The 20,480-nt window shown below is 41.4% G+C and overlaps 1 protein-coding gene across 2 annotated transcripts in view; it reads left to right on the plus strand.

Moving 5' to 3' along the window:
• The window catches only part of LOC121558458 (signal transducer and activator of transcription 5B), a 42,243-nt gene extending 29,986 nt beyond the window's left edge, over positions 1-12,257 (plus strand). Inside the window, exons 16-19 of one of the 2 annotated variants that reach the window (XM_041871864.2) lie at positions 372-527; positions 619-670; positions 970-1,077; positions 11,347-12,257. In XM_041871864.2, coding sequence (XP_041727798.1) covers positions 372-527; positions 619-670; positions 970-1,077; positions 11,347-11,473 — 443 coding nt within the window. In that variant the 3' untranslated portion in view covers positions 11,474-12,257. The remainder of the gene's footprint in view (positions 1-371; positions 528-618; positions 671-969; positions 1,078-11,346) is intronic. The other variant, XM_041871924.2, reaches the window with a different exon arrangement.
• Positions 12,258-20,480: the final 8,223 nt, after the last annotated feature.

Below are 20,480 nucleotides of genomic sequence, written 5' to 3' on the forward strand. Positions count from 1 at the left end.
AGTTTTTTTAAACAAAATAAGCAATTTGTAGTACAGAGCTGCGGTTCCCGACCTATTCAGTTCCGGAGACCACTAAATCACCTTCAAAATCTCTTGAGGAACCAAACATGACATTTAAGGAGTGGAAGCATAGAAATATCACACAGAATATATCTACTGTTTTTTACACTTGCTTTCAATGACAATGGCAGATCTATAACTCACATTTTTATCTGTAATATGTCGGGTTGTACACAAAGCTACATAATGGACTTTTAAGATGTTCTCTTGCTTTAGTCCAGGTCTCTCCCTCAAAAAATGATTGATGTCAATGAGCCTAATCTGGCTAAATAGAGGTTGACATTTTATTTTTCTCTGATATTGTTCTCAAGGGGAGAGGCTGGTGTGGAACCTCATGCCGTACACAACCAAAGACTTTTCCATCCGCTCACTAGCCGACCGCATCAGTGACCTCAACCACCTCATGTTCCTCTATCCCGACCGGCCCAAGGACGAGGTCTTCTCCAAGTACTACACCCCTCCTCTCTGTACGTACCCTCATCCTTCACCTTAACTTTATTTGTGTTTCTTAAATAAATTGTTTATCTCAAACTTGGCTCTGTTCTCATTATCTCTCAGCAAAAGCAGTGGATGGCTACGTCAAACCGCAGATCAAGCAGGTTGTGCCAGAGTACGTATACTGTCATGCATATAACAATCTCTTACTATTTCTAAACCCACACACTGAACTGATAATACCCAATTCCAAATCTGGTGCAAGCCTCTACCCTATCCAATGACGATTTCTAATTTGGCAATTGTGTAAAAATTACTTTGGGTTTATAATAAAGACTACGCTCATGAAGGAATTCTAAGTTATATTCTTCAATAATCAATGGGTAAATACCCAACATTTTAACAACCATTAAACAACTTCCTAAATCCCAGGCTGTAGCTTTAATGTGATTATGCTTCCTGTCCTCCCTGTAGATTCACTACTCCCAACCCTGAGCCGTCCAGTGGGAACCCCACCTACATGGACCAGGCACCCTCCCCGTCAGTAGCTCACCCCAACAACTTTGCAATTTTCCCTCCCATGTAAGTACACTACAGATGAGAATGTATCGATGTACAGCAGTGAATAGTCATTAGATTACATGAAGTTCCTTCTAAGATGCGCTTGTTTGTGGCTACCCAGCTCCCCCAGGACTGTCGCGCAGAAGAAATACCAGCCCACACAGAGATGCACGAGATTACTCCGTTAGTTTACACTATATTTATATCAATGTTTCCCTCTATGGGACTTGTGATCGAATCAACATATCTTTGAATGCAACAAACAAAACAAATCTAACTTTGCAAGATTGATTCAGTAATTTTGTTGTAGGTAGAGCGCATCAGAGGAGAATTCCGGCAGGTAGCCTACGAGCGTTATTTTTCCACTATCGCGAGTGGTTGCGCTTATCAGATCAAAGTGCATAGTCGCGTGTACACAAATTTGCAAGTTATTAGCCCAGATATACAGTACCAGTCAAAAGTTTGGACACACCTACTCATTCAAGAGTTTTTCTTTATTTTTACTATTTTCTATTTTTCATTTCATTTTTCATTTTAGTCATTTAGCAGACGCTCTTATCCAGAGCGACTTACAGGAGCAATTAGGGTTAAGTGCCTTGCTCAAGGGCACATTTACGTCATTTAGCAGACGCTCTTATCCAGAGCGACTACAAATTGGTGCATTCACCCTATAGCCAGTGGGGGGGGTAGAAGGATTACTTTATCCTATCCCAGGTGTTCCTTAAAGAGGTGGGGTTTCAAATGTCTCCGGAAGGTGGTGAGTGACTCCGCTGTCCTGGCGTCGTGAGGGAGCTTGTTCCACCATTGGGGTGCCAGAGCAGCGAACAGCTTTGACTGGGCTGAGCGGGAACTATGCTTCCGCAGAGGAAGGGGAGCCAGCAGGCCAGAGGTGGATGAACGCAATGCCCTCGCCTGGGTGTAGGGACTGATCAGAGCCTGAAGGTACGGAGGTGCCGTTCCCCTCACTGCTCCATAGGCAAGCACCATGGTCTTGTAACGGATGCGAGCTTCAACTGGAAGCCAGTGGAGTGTGCGGAGGAGGGGGTGACGTGAGAGAACTTGGGAAGGTTGAACACCAGACGGGCTGCGGCATTCTGGATGAGTTGTAGGGGTTTAATGGCACAGGCAGGGAGCCCAGCCAACAGCGAGTTGCAGTAATCCAGACGGGAGATGACAAGTGCCTGGATTAGGACCTGTGCCGCTTCCTGTGTAAGGCAGGGTCGTACTCTCCGAATGTTGTAGAGCATGAACCTGCAGGATCGGGTCACCGCCTTGATGTTGGCGGAGAACGACAGGGTGTTGTCCAGGGTCACGCCAAGGCTCTTCGCACTCTGGGAGGAGGACACAACGGAGTTGTCAACCGTGATGGCGAGATCATGGAACGGGCAGTCCTTCCCCGGGAGGAAGAGCAGCTCCGTCTTGCCAGGGTTCAGCTTGAGGTGGTGATCCGTCATCCATACTGATATGTCGGCCAGACATGCAGAGATGCGATTCTACATTGTAGAATAATAGTGAAGACATAGTGAATAGTGAAGACATCAAAACAATGAAATAACACATATGGAATCATGTAGTAACCAAAAAAGTGTTAAACAAATCAAAATATATTTTATATTTCAGATTCTTCAAAGTAGCCACCCTTTGCCTTGATGACAGCTTTGCACACTCTTGGCATTCTCTCAACCAGCTTCACCTGGAATGCTTTTCCAACAGTCTTGAAGGAGTTCCCACATATGCTGAGCACTTGTTGGCTGCTTTTCCTTCACTCTGCGGTCCAACTCATCCCAAACCATCTCAATTGGGTTGAGGTCGGGTGATTGTGGAGGCCAGGTCATCTGATGCAGCACTCCATCACTCTCCTCCTTGGTCAAATAGCCCTTACACAGCCTGGAGGTGTGTTGGGTCATTGTCCTGTTGAAAAATAAATGATAGTCCCACTAAGCGCAAACCAGATGGGATGGCGTATTGCTAAAGAATGTTGTGATAGCCATGCTGGTTAAGTGTGCCTTGAATTCTAAATAAATCACTGACAGTGTCACCAGCAAAGCACCCCCACACCATCACAGCTCCTCCTCCATGTTTCACGGTGGGAACCACACATGCGGACATCATCCGTTCACCTACTCTGTGTCTCACAAAGACACGGCGGTTGGAAGCAAAAATCAATTTGGACTCCAGACCAAAGGACAGATTTCCACCGGTCTAATGTCCATTGCTCGTGTTTCTTGGCCCAAGCAAGTCTCTTCTTCTTATTGATGTCTTTTAGTAGTGGTTTCTTTGCAGCAATTCCACCATGAAGGCCTGATTCACGCAGTCTCCTCTGAACAGTTGATGTTACTTGAACTCTGTGAAGCATTTATTTGGGCTGCAATCTGAGGTGCAGTTAACTCTAATGAACTTATCCTCTGCAGCAGAGGTAACTGGGTCTTCCTTTCCTGTGGCGTTCCTCATGAGAGCCAGTTTCATCATAGCGCTTGATGGTTTTTGCGACTGCACTTGAAGAAACTTTCAAAGTTCTTGACATTTTCCGGATTGACTGACCTTTTGTCTTAAAGTAATGATGGACTGTCGTTTCTCTTTGCTTATTTGACCTGTTCTTGCCATAATATGGACTTGGTCTTTTACCAAATAGGGCAATCTTCTGTATACCACCCCTACCTTGTCACAACACAACTGATTGGCTCAAAAACATTAAGAAGGAAAGAAATTCCACAAATTAACTTTTAAAAAGGCACAACTGTTAATAGAAATGAATTCCAGGTGACTACCTCATGAAGCTGGTTGAGAGAATGCCAAGAGTGTTCAAAGCTGTCAAGGCAAAGGGTGGCTACTTTGAAGAATCTCAAATGTAAAATATATTTTGATTTGTTTAACACTTTTTGGGTTACTACATGATTCCATATGTGTTATTTTATAGTTTTTGATGTCGTCACTATTATTCTACAATGTACGTCAATCGACTCCAGGTCGATTAGAGCCATCTAATAATTGAAAATAAGCACACACTGTGCTTGAGTTTGCGCCCAGGTCTGTGTGTGTGTGTTGGGACTGGGAGGAGGGGGTGTCAAAACTATACACAAAAGAGAAGGGTCAAAATCTCTCCTCCAAGAGGCGAACTCAGGACCTTTAGATCCCAGGGCAGTGACGTTAACCGCTACGCTACAAACCCTGTCATGAATGCATTATCTTGATACCATTTAAATGGAACGTCTGATGTTGACAGGAAGCTTTCATTGCACAGTGTTTTGTTCATTCACTCTGTACTGATTTAAACGTTTTTTTCCTATGGCTTGGTTAAATAAAATAAGTTTAAAACAGTTGATGTGTTGAAAACGGTAACATAGCTAACCAAGTTGGCAAGCACAGTGTTTTATACAGTGCGTTCAGAAAGTATTCAGACCCCTTCCCTTTTTCCACTGTGTAGTACGTCACAGCCTTATTCTAAAATGTATTCAATAAAAAAAATCATCATCAGTCTACACACAATACCCCATAATGACAAAGCAAAAACAGGTTTTTAAAAATGTTTGCAAATGTCTTACAAATTATAAACCGATACCTTATTTACATAAGTATTCAGACCCTTTGCTATGAGACTCAAAATGTAGCTCCGGTGCATCCTGTTTCCATTGATCATCCTTGAGATGTTTCTAAAACTTGATTTGGAGTCCACCTGTGGTAAATTCAATCGATTGGACATGATTTGGAAAGGCACACACCTGTCTATATAAAGTCCCACATTTGAAAGTGCATGTCAGCGCAGAAACCAAGCCATGCGGTCAAAGGACTTGTCCGTAGATCTCCGAGACAGGATTGTGTCGAGGCAGTATTTGGTAGCATTGCCTTTAAATTGTTTAACTTGGGTCAAATGTTTCGGGTAGACTTCCACAAGCTTCCCATAATAAGTTGGGTGAATTTTGGCCCATTCCTCCTGACAGAGCTGGTGTAACTGAGTCAGGTTTGTAGGCCTCCTTGCTCGCACACGCTTTTTCAGTCCTGCCCACACATTTTCTATAGGATTGAGGTCAGTGCTTTGTGATGGCCACTCCAATACCTTGACTTTGTTGTCCTTAAGCCATTTTGCCACAACTTTGGAAGTATGCTTGGGGTCATTGTCCATTTGGAAGACCCATTTGCGACCAAGCTTTAACTTCCTGACTGATGTCTTGAGATGTTGCTTCAATATATCCACATAATTTTCTTCCCTCATGATGCCATCTATTTTGTGAAGTGCACCAGTCCCTCCTGCAGCAAAGCACCACCCCCGTGCTTCACGGTTGGGATGGTGTTCTTCGGCTTGCAAGCAACCCCTTTTTTCCTCCAAACATAACGATGGTCATTATGGCTAAACAGTTCTATTTTTGTTTCATCAGACCAGAGGACATACGATCTTTGTCCCCATGTGCAGTTGCAAACCGTAGTCTGGCTTTTTTATGGCGGTTTTGGAGCAGTGGCTTCTTCCTTGCTGAGCGGCCTTTCAGGTTATGTCGATATAGGACTCGTTTTACTGTAGATATAGATACCTTTGTACCTGTTTCCTCCAGCATCTTCACAAGGTCCTTTGCTGTTGTTCTGGGATTGATTTGCACTTTTCGCACCAAAGTACGTTCATCTCTAGGAGACAGAACATGTCTCCTTCCTGAGCGGTATGACAGCTGCGAGGGCCCATGGTTTTTATACTTGCATACTATTGTTTGTACAGATCAACGTGGTACCTTCAGGCGTTTGGAAATTGCTCCCAAGGATGAACCAGACTTGTGGAGGTCTACAATTTATTTTGTCTACAATTTCTTTTCTGATGTCTTGGCTGATTTCTTTTGATTTTCCCATGATGTCAAGCAGAGGCACTGAGTTTGAAGGTAGGCCTTGAAATACATCCACAGGTACGCCTCCAATTGACTCAAATGATGTCATTTGTAAGTGAAATAATCTGTTTTCATCATTTTCAGGAATTTTCCAAGCTGTTTAAAGGCACAGTCAACTTAGTGTATGTAAACTTCTGACCCACTGGAATTGTGATACAGTGAATTATAAGTGAAATAAACAATTGTTGGAAAAATTACTTGTGTCATGCACAAAGTAGATGTCCTAAATGACTTGCCAAAACTATAGTTTGTTAACAAGAAATGTGTGGAGTGGTTGAAAGACTAGTTTTAATGACTCCAAGCTAAGTGTATGTAAACTTCCGACTTCAACTGTATTTATATGTGTATATGTGTGTGTTCAAAACATTAGAAACACCTGCTCTTTTCATGACATACAGTGGCTTGCGAAAGTATTCACCCCCCTTTGTCATTTTTTCTATTTTGTTGCCTTATAACCTGGAATTAAAATTGATTTTTTTGGGGGGTTGTATCATTCAATTTGCACAACATGCCTACCACTTTGAAGATGCAAAATATGTTTTATTGTGAAACAAACAAGAAATAAGACAGAAAAACAGAACTTGAGCATGTATAACTATTCACCCCCCTAAAGTCAATACTTTGTAGAGCCACCTTTTGCAACAATTACAGCTGCAAGTCTCTTGGGGTATGTCTCTATAAGCTTGGCACATCTAGCCACTGGGATTTTTGCCCATTCTTCAAGGCAAAACTGCTCCAGCTCCTTCAAGTTGGATGGGTTCCGCTGGTGTACAGCAATCTTTAAGTCGTACCACAGATTCTCAATTGGATTGAGGTCTGGGCTGTGACTAGGCCATTCCAAGACATTTAAAAGTTTCCACTTAAACCACTCGAGTGCTGCTTTAGCAGTATTCTTAGGGTCATTGTCCTGTTGGAAGGTGAACCTCCGTCCCAGTCTCAAATCTCTGAAAGACTGAAACAGGTTTCCCTCAAGAATTTCCCTGTATTTAGCGCCATCCATTATTCCTTCAATTCTGACCAGTTTCCCAATCCTTGCCGATGGGAAAAACATCCCCACAGCATGATGCTGCCACCACCATGCTTCGCTGTGGGGATGGTGTTCTCGGTGTGATGAGAGGTGTTGGGTTTGTGCCAGACATAGCGTTTTCCTTGATGGCCAAAAAGCTCAATTTTAGTCTCATCTCACCAGAGTACCTTCTTCCATATGTTTGGGCAGTCTCCCACATGCCTTTTGGCGAACACCAAACGTGTTTGCTTATTTCTTTCTATAAGCAATTGCTTTTTTCTGGCCACTCTTCTGTAAAGCCCAGCTCTGTGGAGTACGGCTTAAAGTAGTCCTATGGACAGATACTCCAATCTCTGCTGTGGAGCTTTGCAGCTCCTTCAGGGTTATCTTTGGTCTCTTTGTTGCCTCTCTGATTAATGCCCTCCTTGCCTGGTCCGTGAATTTTGGTGGGCGGCCCTCTCTTGGCAGGTTTGTTGTGGTGCCATATTCTTTCCATTTTTTAATAATGGATTTAATGGTGCTCCGTGGGATGTTCTAAGTTTCTGATATTTTTTATAACCCAACCCTGATCTGTACTTCTCCACAACTTTGTCCCTGACCTGTTTGGAGAGCTCCTTGGTCTTCAGGGTACTGCTTGCTTGGTGGTGCCCCTTGCTTAGTGGTGTTGCAGGCTCTGGGGCCTTTCAGAACAGGTGTGTGTGTATATATACTGAGGTCATGTGACACTTAGTTTGCACACAGGTGGTCTTTATTTAACTAATTATGTGACTTCTGAAGGTAATTGGTTGCACCAGATCTTATTTAGGGGCTTCATAGCAAAGGGAGTGAATACATATGCACACACCACATTTCCGTAATTTAAAAAATAAAATAAAAAATTAAACAAGTTATTTTTTTCACTTCACTGATTTTGACTATTTTGTGTATGTCCATTACATGAAATCCAAATAAAAATCCATTTAAATTATAGGTTGTAATGCAACAAAATAGGAAAAACGCCAAGGGGGATGAATACTTTTGCAAGGCACTGTAGACTGACCAGGTGAAAGCTATGATCCCTTATTGATGTTACTTGTTAAATCCACTCCAATCAGTGTAGATGAAGGGGAGGAGACAGGTTAAAGAAGGATTTTTAAGCCTTGAGAGAATTGAGACATATTGTATGTGTGCCATTCAGAGGGTGAATGGGGAAGACAAAGATTTAAGCGCCTTTGAACGGGGTATGGTAGGTGCCAGGCACACCGGTTTGTCAAGAACTGAAACGCGTCTGGGTTTTTTACGCTCAACAGTTTCCCGTGTGTATCAAGAATAGTCCACCACCCAAAGGACATCCAGCCAACTTGACACAACTGTGGAAGCACTGGAGTCAACATGGGCCATCATCCCTGTGGACTGCTTTCGACACCTTGTAGATTCCATGCCCCGACGAATTGAGGCTGTTCTGAGAGCAGAAGGGGGTGCAACTCAATATTGTATACACATACTGAGTGTACAAAACATTAAGAACACCTTCCTAATATTGCGTTGCACCCCCTTTCATAGCTTTCACCTGGTCAGTCTGTCATGGAAAGAGCAGGTGTACTTCATGTTTTGTACGCTCATTGTACATATTTGTTTTACTGTAGGTAGCGTTCGTTAACGCTAGTCTGTTGTAACTGCGCCAGAACTATTTTTCATCCTATATATTTTTCTCCATCTTCTTTTTAAATAGTGAGCTAACATGTTTTCAGGACTTATTTCCCTGACTGATCAAAACTTGTTTTCTCATGCTATCTCTTGTCTCTCTCGATTCCCGGGTCATGCCTTCAATGGTCTTGCTGTAGCTGGATCCCACTGACACCCTTGTGAATGTTGTGTGTGTGAGAGTAGCGTGCGCAAATTCACATAGACAGCATAGTGTATGCCAGCGTAATTGTCATGAAAATCCAATATAAACGTTATGTTCTCTCTTGAAATCTGAAAAAGTCAGGTGGGAATCAAACTCCCTACCCTTGGGTTTCAAGGCTAGCACACTACAAACTGTACCAGAAGCCCAGTCATAATGCTTGCTAAGTCACCGGTTTGCTAATATGGTCTTTTTCAGACTGACTGACGTGATTTCTAGGGCTGGGAATTGCCAGGGACTTCACAACAAAATATTATCATGGTACTTCGGTGCCGATACGATATGTTTACCGATTCTATATGTACAGTTGAAGTCGGAGGTTTACATACACTTAGGTTGGAGTCATTAAAACTCGTTTTTCAACCACTCCACACATTTCTTGTTAACAAACTATAGTTTTGGCAAGTCGGTTAGGACATCTACTTTGTGCATGACACAAGTAATTTTTCCAACAATTGTTTACAGACAGATTATTTCACTTATAATTCACTGTTTCACAATTCCAGTGGGTCAGAAGTTTACATACACTAAGTTGACTGTGCCTTTAAACAGCTTGGACATTTTCCTGAAAATGATGTCATGGCTTTAGAAGCTTCTGATAGGCTAATTTACATCATTTGAGTCAATTGGAGGTGTACCTGTGGATGTATTTCAAGGCCTACCTTCAAACACAGTGCCTCTTTGCTTGACATCATGGGAAAATCAAAAGAAATCAGCCAAGACATCAGAAAAAAAATGTGTAGACAAGTCTGGTTCATCCTTGGGAGCAATTTCCAAACACCTGAGGTACCACGTTCATCTGTACAAACAATAGTACGCAAGTATAAACACCATAGGACCACGCAGCTGTTATACCGCTCAGGAAGGAGACACGTTCTGTCTCCTAGAGATGAACGTACTTTGGTGGGAAAAGTGCAAATCAATCCCAGAACAACAGCGAAGGACCTTGTGAAGATGCTGGAGGAAACAGGTACAAAATTATCTATATCTACAGTAAAACCAGTCCTATATCGACATAACCTGAAAGGCCGCTCAGCAAGGAAGAAGCCACTGCTCCAAAACCGCCATAAAAAAGCCAGACCACAGTTTGCAACTGCACATGGGGACAAATATCGTACTTTTTGGAGAAATGTCCTCTGGTCTGATAAAACAAAAATAGAACTGTTTGGCCATAATGACCATCGTTATGTTTGGAGGAAAAAGGGGGTTCCTTGCAAGCCGAAGAACACCATCCCAACCGTGAAGCACGGGGGTGACAGCATCATGCTGTGGTGGTACTTTGCTGCAGGAGGGACTGGTGCACTTCACAAAATAGATGGCATCATGAGGAAGGAAAATTATGTGGATATATTGAAGCAACATCTCAAGACATCAGTCAGGAAGTTAAAGCTTGGTCGCAAATGGGTCTTCCAGATGGACAATGACCCCAAACATACTTCCAAAGTTGTGGCAAAATGGCTTAAGGACAACAAAGTCAAGGTATTGGAGTGGCCATCACAAAGCCCTGACCTCAATCCTATAGAAAATGTGTGGGCAGAACTGAAAAAGATTGTGTGAGCAAGGAGCCCTACAAACCTGACTCAGTTACACCAGCTCTGTCAGGAGGAATGGGCCAAAATTCACCCAACTTATTGTGGGAAGCTTGTGGAAGGCTATCCGAAACGTTTGACCCAAGTTAAACAATTTAAAGGCAATGCTACCAAACACTAATTGAGTGTATGTAAACTTCTGACCCACTGGGAATGTGATGAAATAAATCATTCTCTCTACTCAATTTGTTCTCAACTGGCTTACCTGGTTAAATAAAGGTGAAATAAATCAATAAAAATTATTCTGACATTTCACATTCTTAAAATAAAGTGGTGATCCTAACTGACCTAAGACAGGGAATTCTTACTAGGATTAAATGTCAGGAATTGTGAAAAACTGAGTTTAAATGTATTTGGCTAAGGTGTATGTAAACTTCCGACTTCAACTGTAACTCGATTCTATATGTATTGTGATTCGATACTGCAATTTTTTTGAGTCGATGTTCCAAACATTGCTCACTATATGTCTGCTGCAGAGGGACAAGAGAGAGCCATGAAAAAACAAGTTTTGATCAGTCATGGAGATAACCTGTTGGCTCACCATTTTTAAAAAGAAGAGGAGAACAAGCTATATGATGAGAAATACTGCCTGTGGCAAATCGGTACTTGGAGTCACAGTATCGAAATAAAATAGGAAAAATATATATATTGCGGTACCATACTACCCTCATACAACTCTGGACTTCGAAGCCAGTTCCACTGCATTTTTACATTGGTTCTCTCTATTCAGGGACTGATTTAGATGTGGGACACCCTGTGGGTGCAATTAATTATCAGGTAGAACAGAACCAGCAGGCTTCGGAGCTCAATGCCCCTGCGCTACTATAGATTCTTTCCCCCATCACTAATGATTCCTTTTCTCTACATGTCCGGCTTTTGGTACAGATATTCTATCAGACATTGTGCCTTACTGATAGCGGTCTGTGTGTCTCCCTTCCTCCCCAGCAGAAGTGACCCCATGATGGACGCAGATGGAGAGTTTGACCTGGAAGACACCATGGATGTGGCCCGACACGTGGAGGAGCTCCTGCGGCGGCCCATGGCCAACCAGTGGGACGGCCAACAGTCCTGAACTTTCACCTTTGACCCCTGCACCCCAACAAGAGCAAGCACCCAGAAAACATCCAATGGTTTTGATTCCATTGGTTTATTGTCTATTTTTGTCAATTCCCAAATGTGAAATGTAAGTAATATTTGAGCTATTGGATTCTTCTCTGATCTTCTTGACGTGGCAATTGATTATATAAAAAAAAAAAAACCTGTTGAAGAAAAAGCACAGTAGGAAAGGTTTGTTTGGAAGTAAGTACTGAGAAAAATGTAGGAAGGTGTGTTACTATATACAGCTATCTTTTTACAAAAATGTTTAGCTATGCTGCTTATGGCCATACTCTGAGAATGTTTAAAGAACAGGAAGGCCCGCACACTGTTTATGATCCCAATTCACCGCTTTATTGACAACATTTAGATCCAAACCGGATCTTCGTCAGGTCAAATAGACGGAGTGCTCACATCCCAAAATGTACACATTTCACCTCACATGACCATGACACATGGTGGGTGTGGAAACAATTCAATTAACTTTTGCTCATAGTTAATCAGAGGTACATATGGTCATAAAGGATTATATACATACAAATCGGGCTGAGTTAAAACCTAGGCAACAGTAAAAAAGATCACGTTGGCATATGTCCATTACGCACAGGAGGCGCGGTGGCCATAGATATAATTACAGTGACCTATTTCAAAACCAATTGTGTACCTCCTAATAATTAGATATAAATGAGATGGGCACATGTAGCAGTCACAGAAAATATAATATATACAGTACCAGTCAAAAGTGTGGACACACTTACTCATTCAAGGTTTTTTCTTTATTTTTACTATTTTCTACATTGTAGAATAATAGTGAAGACATCAAAACTATGAAATAACACATATAGAATCATGTAGTAACCAAAAAAGTGTTAAACAAATCCAAATATATATTTTAGATTGAGATTCTTCAACGTAGCCACCCTTTGCCTTGATGACAGTTTGGTACACTTTTGGTATTCTCTCATCCAGCTTTACCTGGAATGCTTTTCCAACAGTCTTGAAGGAGTTCCCACATATGCTGAGCACTTGTTGGCTGCTTTTCCTTCACGCTGCGGTCCAACTCATCCCAAACAATCACAATTGGGTTGAGGTTGGGTGATTGTGGAGGCCAGGTCATCTGATGCAGCACTCCATCACTCTCCTTCTTGGTCAAATAGCCCTTACACAGCCTGGAGGTGTGTTGGCTTGTTGAAAAACAAATGATTGTCCCATGCTGGTTAAGTGTGCCTTGAATGCTAAATAATTCACTGACAGTGTCGCCAGCAAAGCACCATCACACCACCACCACCTCCATGCTTCACGGTGGGAATCACACATGCGGAGATCATCCGTTCACCTACTCCACGTCTCACAAAGACATGGCGTTTGGAACAAAATATCTCAAATTTGGACTCATCAGACCAAAGGACAGATTTTCCATTGGTCTAATGTCCATTGCTTGTGTTTCTTGGCCCAAGCAAGTCTCTTCTTCTTATTGGTGTCCTTTAGTAGTGGTTTCTTTGCAGCAATTCGACCATGAAGGCCTGATTCATGCAGTCTCTGAACAGTTGATGTTGAGATGTGACTTTTACTTGAACTCTGTGAAGCATTTATTTGGGCTGCAATTTCTGAGGCTGGTAACTCTAATGAACTTATCCACTGCAGCAGAGGTTACTCTGGGTCTTCCTTTCCTGTGGCGGTCCTCATGAGCCAGTTTCATCATAGCGCTTGATGGTTTTTGCGACTGCACTTTAAGATACTTTCAAAGTTCTTGAAATGTTCTGTATTGACTGACCTTAATGTCTTAAAGTATTGATGGACTGTCGTTTCTCTTTGGGAAGGAAATTCCACAAATTAACTTTTAACAAGGCACAGCTGTTAATTGAAATGCATTCTAGGTGACTACCTCATGAAGCTGGTTGAGAGAATGCCAAGAGTGTGCAAAGCTGTCATCAAGGCAAAGGGTGGCTACTTTGAAAAATCTCAAATATATTTAGATTTGTTTAACACTTTTTTTGGTTACTACATGATTCCATATATGTTATTTCATAGTTTTGATGTCTTCACTATTATTGTACAATGTAGAAAATAGTAAAAAAAAAAAAAAAAACCTTGAATGAGTAAGTGTGTCCACACTTTTGACTGGTACTGTACATATGTACAAAATTACCAATTTGAGACCTGGATGGCAAGACCAATGGTAATATATGGTACTGAATTGTATTGGAGTCACCGTTTGTCCACCATGTCTGATAAAGGTCTGAACAAAGAGTTTGATATCAGACCATGTCTTACATAAATATGTTACGTTATGTAAGACATGGTCTGATATCAAACTCTTTGTTCAGACCTTTATCAGACATGGTGGACAAACGGTGACTCCAATACAATTCAGTACCAATGTATCTAAGAGAGCTGTTGTGACGAGCCTCCATGAAATGTGCAGCCACAGTTTCTCTGATCAAGAGTCCTGATATTACTCCTGTGTTCTGTTTTCAGAGCTCGTTCAGTTTTTCCTACATAGCATAGACCACAAATGCACTTGATCAGGTAAACCATATTTTTTGTAGAACACGTGATGATACCCTTAATCTTAATGGCCTTGCCTGTGATGGGGTGATTTGAACGATTTGCATTTGTTTGTAAAGTTACACTGGGTACATCGGCCACATCTGTAATTACCGTCCGGCACATTGTCTAGGAAGGTGCTACGTGGTATCGGTGGAAGGGATGGTTGGGAGTGAGGCTGGGTCATATTTTTATAACAGTCCCATGCGTCATACAGCCAATCATCTGGGTAACCCTGTTGTCTGAAGCGCTCATCCAGACAGTGCACTTGATTGTCATAGTCACTCTTTGTACTACAGATCCTGTGTATGCAACTGTATTGGCTGATAGGGAGGCTCTTTTTCAGGGAAAGGTACCTTATCTCTCAAACCAGCATCAATTTGCCTTATAGTTCTTCACTCTTCAGGTTGGTATTTTGGCATTGTCAAAAAGAGAGGCGCTATAGTCAAAGCACACCACATTTCTTTAAATGCTCAGTGCTGCATTTGTTTCTAAAGGTTTGGAATGTAACAAATTAAGTGATTTGAAACTTGCATCTCTTCACTGTTAAATTCAAAATCAACGTAACAAAATTGCCATTCAGAATGGATTCCTCTGAATTAAAATTTTTGAAGTAAATTCCATCACTGAGTATTTGAAGTATGATAATACAGTATTTTGGCCCTTTGCATCCTCAAAATGGGGCCGTTGGTTTGAAATGCCATGTGCAATGTACATTCTGCCTCACAACATGCATAATGCATGTACACTATCTTCTGCCTTTGAATGTCAAGTTTACTAGCCTTAATTCAAACTCCTCTTGCTTCTTATTACACTGAACTAGTTTCACTTAGTGTATCAGTACATGTTTCTTAAATTAACTGGTAAATAGTAACAACTATTAACTATTGAAATGCTACTCATAAATTAATTAGACTACATTATAAAACCCAGCGATAACCAATGACCTGCATTATTTTTGCTTGGCTAATTTAGTATGAATTAAAAACAAAACAAAAAAAGGTTTAGGAATTAACCATTTGCCCGGATCATACCTTGCTGTTTAAGACGTTAATAGTGTTACCCGTTCACTGAGAATATCCATTTTGAATGGTCTGTGTGATCATGTCTTGACATTTTTAAACTGTGTATACAATCGTTCTTTGTTACCTATATTTGCAGGAACGCAACCCCTGTTTGTGACACTTAACCACCCACCCATTATCTCCTCAAGTACCACATACAGCTACTACCTTATTTATTTGCGTATTCAGAAGCACTTGTGCAGTATCGTAGCGTTTCTCATTCTCTTTCTGTGCCTTAAGACACTGACCACGATTGTCAAGTGGCAACACCAACGTCCAGGCAAGAGATTGTATAACCACATCCCTTTTAGTATGCTCTTCCTCGCCTTTACAGCGCCGCATTCAGCAGGGCAACATTGTGGAGCGTTCAGATAAAAAATATGTTATGAAGAACACCCAAGCCTCTCTGACATGTTAGAATTAAGGAATAAGACCCGAGGGGATGTGGTATATGGCCAATATACCACAGCTAAGTGCTGTTCTTGTGTTCGACGCAACACGGAGTGCCTGGATACAGCCCTTAGCCGTGGTATTATTGGCCATATACCACAAACCCCCGAGGTACCTTATTGCTTTTATAAACTGGTTACCAATGTAATTAGAGCACTAACAATAAATGTTTTTCCTTACCCGTGGTATACGGTCTAATATACCACGGCTGTCAGCAATCAGCATTCAGGGCTCAAACCACCCAGTTTATCATAAGGAATCATGTCAGCTCTATTGATTACATTTTTGTCTGCGATGTTCCACATTTGCCTACTGAACATAGCCCAGATTGAACCCCTTATTACCCTCCCCATCGATCACAATTCACTACTATGTGGCTAGTCTCAGGAAAAGATACTTTGGTATATGGTTCATCCCAGCGATTTTGAGGTGACCACACGTTAGGCAGAGAAGAAATAGTGCCTACCTGTCTAGATTTACTGCATATATTCAAAGCTAGCTATTTTCTTGTTATTTTCTCACCATAATGCTATTTTACTACCAATATCTGGCATGCAAATTTATATGTGAATTAGAAAAGTTTACTAACAAATGTAAAATGGCCAGTGGATATGAGCTTTTCCACGCACGACACCATTTGTTTTGTTGCTTTGCTTAAGTCTTTTCTCAGCCTTTTGGTTTTTCTTGTTCAAGTCGAGACTTATATGGGAGAGTACTGTACAAATTGTCCTTTTATTTGTAATTCACCTCTTTCTTAACAGTGTGTGTTTTAGTCTTGAATATTTGGGTTGTATTACACAAGGTAGAACCCAGAAGTCAGAAAGCTAACTTGATTAACAAAGGAATAACTATTTTCTGGTTAAGGTAAATTTCACTATGGGTTCTTGAGAATCATTACAGTTATAACATAACTATTGAAAAAATTGTTGTTTGTGCACCTAGAGACGATATTAAGCCTACTCCTAGACTAAGTACTTTCAATGGAGAAACATTACTTTTAATTCTAAGACTATGCTTAATCTGTTTCTGGGAAACCGACCCATTGAGTATTTCCAGGTGCATGGAATAAACTGTTTACAGTATAAAATGGAAGAAACTCCAGTACCTAATTTTGAATACTCAACAAACAAGATATACCTTAAACAAAGTTTAGTTGACTAACATTGATCCTGCTTTGTGAAATAGATGTAATCTGTCCTGTGTTTTACCTTCTTGTGTTTGCTTATATATATACACAGTATAGGGCAACAAGTTTTTCCCGTGTAATAAGACCAGGAAATTCAGGGCCCTACATTGAAGTTGGGGAGGGGGGGAAAGGAGCCGGAAATAAAAGTTTTATAAATAATTTTAAAAAATCAAGTTTGAGTGACAATTTGTGTGTGTGTGAATATAACATCAACAAAAAAGTTACTAAACTCAACGATGGAGTTGAGCGGCGACTAGTGTGGGCGGACTGGATCTCCGTCACATGAAATAAAGTTATCAAAAACTACTAATTTCAACACCCAAAGAATAGCCCTTAATTACACAGAACAATGTTGTGTGTAATTGCGGGCTATTCTTTGGGTGCTGATAAATGTCGTTTTTTATAAAAACGTCGGAGCTCTAGTCCACCTACACTAGTCGCCATTCAACCTCATCGTAAATCGGCAATAAGGCATCAGAACCCGCTGATTATCGTAAATAACACTGCTTAGTCACGATGTGAAGCGACCAGATAAACTCGCACAACCCTTTTCATAAGTGCAAGTGAAACTATGATTCTGAACTGAGCAGGCCTGCGGTGCAGTGTTCTGTAAACAACATTGTGTATGTATTTATGTCGAATGTATTTGTGTACTGGTTTTCATGGATAGTGGGCCTTTAGTATAGACTTTTGGTAGTCTAATGCAGGGAACATGGCACAGTCCAGAGGTTGTAGTGTGTCACTGTGCTATAATTCATTGTTTTCTTGTATCTGAAACAACAGTACTAAGATATTCTGAAACACTTTATACCTATATAAACACATAGCCCTTATGTCTATGTAACTACAGTAACACCTTTGTTTCATGAGTTTGTGTCTGTGAGGAAATCTTTGGCGATGCAGGTTGTCTGCTCCACTTTTTTTGCAGTTTACTTTCACACAGATGGTAGGTAGCATTCCATTTCTGCTTTCCTACTATAATTTCCTCTCAATGTTTTATTTATTTATTTTGTGTGTGTTACTCTTCTTATTTGAAAATTGACAATGACATTGTCAGGACACCAATGTCAATAAACCATAAATGTGATCTTTCTGAACAGATGAGTTTGAACTCACCACGAAGACTGAGGAGATTATCATGGCTAGTATATCATCCTCCCCTGGCGCCTCTCCCCTAAATCCAGTGCTGTAGCCATGACAATTATGTACAGTGGCTTGCGAAAGTATTCACCACCCTTGGCATTTTTCCTATTTTGTTGCCTTACAACCTGGAATTAAAATGGATTTTTTGGGGGTTTCTATCATTTGATTTACACAACATGCCTACCACTTTGAAGATGCAAAATAAAAAAAATTGTGAAGCAAACAAGAAATAAGACAAAAAAACAGAACTTGAGCGTGCATAACTATTCACCCCCCTAAAGTCAATACTTTGTAGAGCCACCTTTTGCAGCAATTACAGCTGCACGTCTCTTGGGGTTTGTCTCTATAAGCTTGACACATCTAGCCACTGGGATTTTTGCCCATTCTTCAAGGCAAAACTGCTCCAGCTCCTTCAAGTTGGATGGGTTCCGCTGGTGTACAGCAATCTTTAAGTCATACCACAGATTCTCAATTGGATTGAGGTCTGGGCTTTGACTAGGCCATTCCAAGACATTTAAATGTTTCCCCTTAAACCACTCGAGTGTTGCTTTAGCAGTATGCTTAGGGTCATTGTCCTGCTGGAAGGTGAACCTCCGTCCCAGTCTCAAATCTCTGGAAGACTGAAACAGCTTTCCCTCAAGAATTTCGCTGTATTTAACGCCATACATCATTCCTTCAATTCTGACCAGTTTCCCAGTCCCTGCCGATGAAAAACATCCCCACAGCATGATGCTGCCACCACCATGCTTCATGGTGTTCTCGGGGTGATGAGAGGTGTTGGGTTTGCGCCAGACATAGTGTTTTCCTTGATGGCCAAAAAGCTCAATTTTAGTCTAATCTGACCAGAGTACCTTCTTCCATATGTTTGGAGAGTATCCCACATGGCTTTTGGTGAACACCAAACGTGTTTGCTTATTTTTTTCTTTAAGCAATGGCTTTTTTCTGGCCACTCTTCCGTAAAGGCCAGCTCTGTGGAGTGTATGGCTTAAAGTAGTCCTATGGACAGATACTCCAATCTCCGCTGTGGAGCTTTGCATCTCCTTCAGGGTTATCTTTGGTCTCTTTGTTGCCTCTGATTAATGCCCTCCTTGCCTGGTCTGTGAGTTTTGGTGGGTGGTTTGTTTGGTGGGTGGTTTGTTGTGGTGCCATATTCTTTCCATTTTTTAATAATGGATTTAATGGTGCTCCGTGGGATGTTTTAAAGTTTTGGATAAAAAATGTTTAACCCAACCCTGATCTGTATTTTTTCTCTCTCCACAACTTTGTCCCTGACCTGTTTGGAGAGCTCCTTGGTCTTCATGGTGCCGCTTAGTGGTGTTTCAGGCTCTGGGGCCTTTCAGAACAGGTGTATGTATATATACTGAGATCATGTGACACACAGTTTGCACACAGGTGGTCTTTATTTAACTAATTATGTGACTTCTGAAGGTAATTGGTTGCACCAGATCTTATTTAGGGGCTTCATAGCAAAGGGGGTGAATACATATGCACACACCACTTTTCAGTTATACATTTTTTTTTTTTTTTTTGAAACAAGTTATATTTTTCATTTCACTTCACCAATCTGGACTATTTTGTGTATGTCTATTACATGAAATCCAAATAAAAATCAATTTAAATTACAGGTTGTAATGCCAGGGGCGGTGTGTTCAATAGGGCGATATGGGCGACGCACTGCCAAACGGGAAAAGGAAGGGATTTTTTTTCTAATCAATTATATCACGGCAACAGTAGTTATCAGTGTTGTAATCTAGACGTCTGATCTGCCACAGTGCCACTAAATGTCCAATCAGGCTAAAGTCGTGCTTCAAATGGCCCCCCCCCCCCTCCCTTTTGGGGCGATTTCAGTCAGGTTGAAAATCGCCCAGAAGTCTGTCATAGACTCCCATGTAAAATCTATTTTTTTCAAATATCAGAGCTTTCAATACAATCTCTATGGGTTTCTGAGGGCTTGCACTTACGCGCTTTCGTCATACGTAACATAACCATGAACGTAACTAAGAAAAGAGCGGGTAGCCTCGTCAATCAATTCACTACTACTATCAAAATGGCTAGGCTTCAGTGCAACTCGATTGTGTCTTTGAAAGAAGTTCCTTTTTGTCGGCGAACAAATGAAGATAAATTGGCAACGAAACAATTAGGACCTCCCAGACCAAATTTAATAATTCAACAGGTTTCTACTAAAGGGGGGAAGTCCTACACCCGAGGATTTTCCAAAAATTGGTACGAACGAAAAACCTGGCTAGCAGGCTGCGATGTAGCTAATGCAGTCTTCTGCTACCCCCCTGCTTACTCTTTCACCCTGAAGGCGGCACGGCAGACAGCACCGCTTGGACAGCGACTGGTGTGTAACGGACATGCACCATCTTTCAGGAAAGATTAAGAAACATGAGCTGTCAAAGACCCACATGGATAGCTGTTTGAGATTGTCTGCTTTGGGGAGAGTGAACATTCCCACTCAACTGGATGAGGGATACAGGCTAGCTGTCCGCCGCCACAACGATGAGGTTAGTGTTGATAATCACAAGTTTACTGGAGAACTGAAACTGACAAGGCTGACAAGATAGGACCCTTTTGTCCATTGTTATTGGATA

Source organism: Coregonus clupeaformis, chromosome 1 (assembly GCF_020615455.1).
Source record: "Coregonus clupeaformis isolate EN_2021a chromosome 1, ASM2061545v1, whole genome shotgun sequence".
In the NCBI taxonomy this organism is placed as follows: domain Eukaryota; kingdom Metazoa; phylum Chordata; class Actinopteri; order Salmoniformes; family Salmonidae; genus Coregonus; species Coregonus clupeaformis.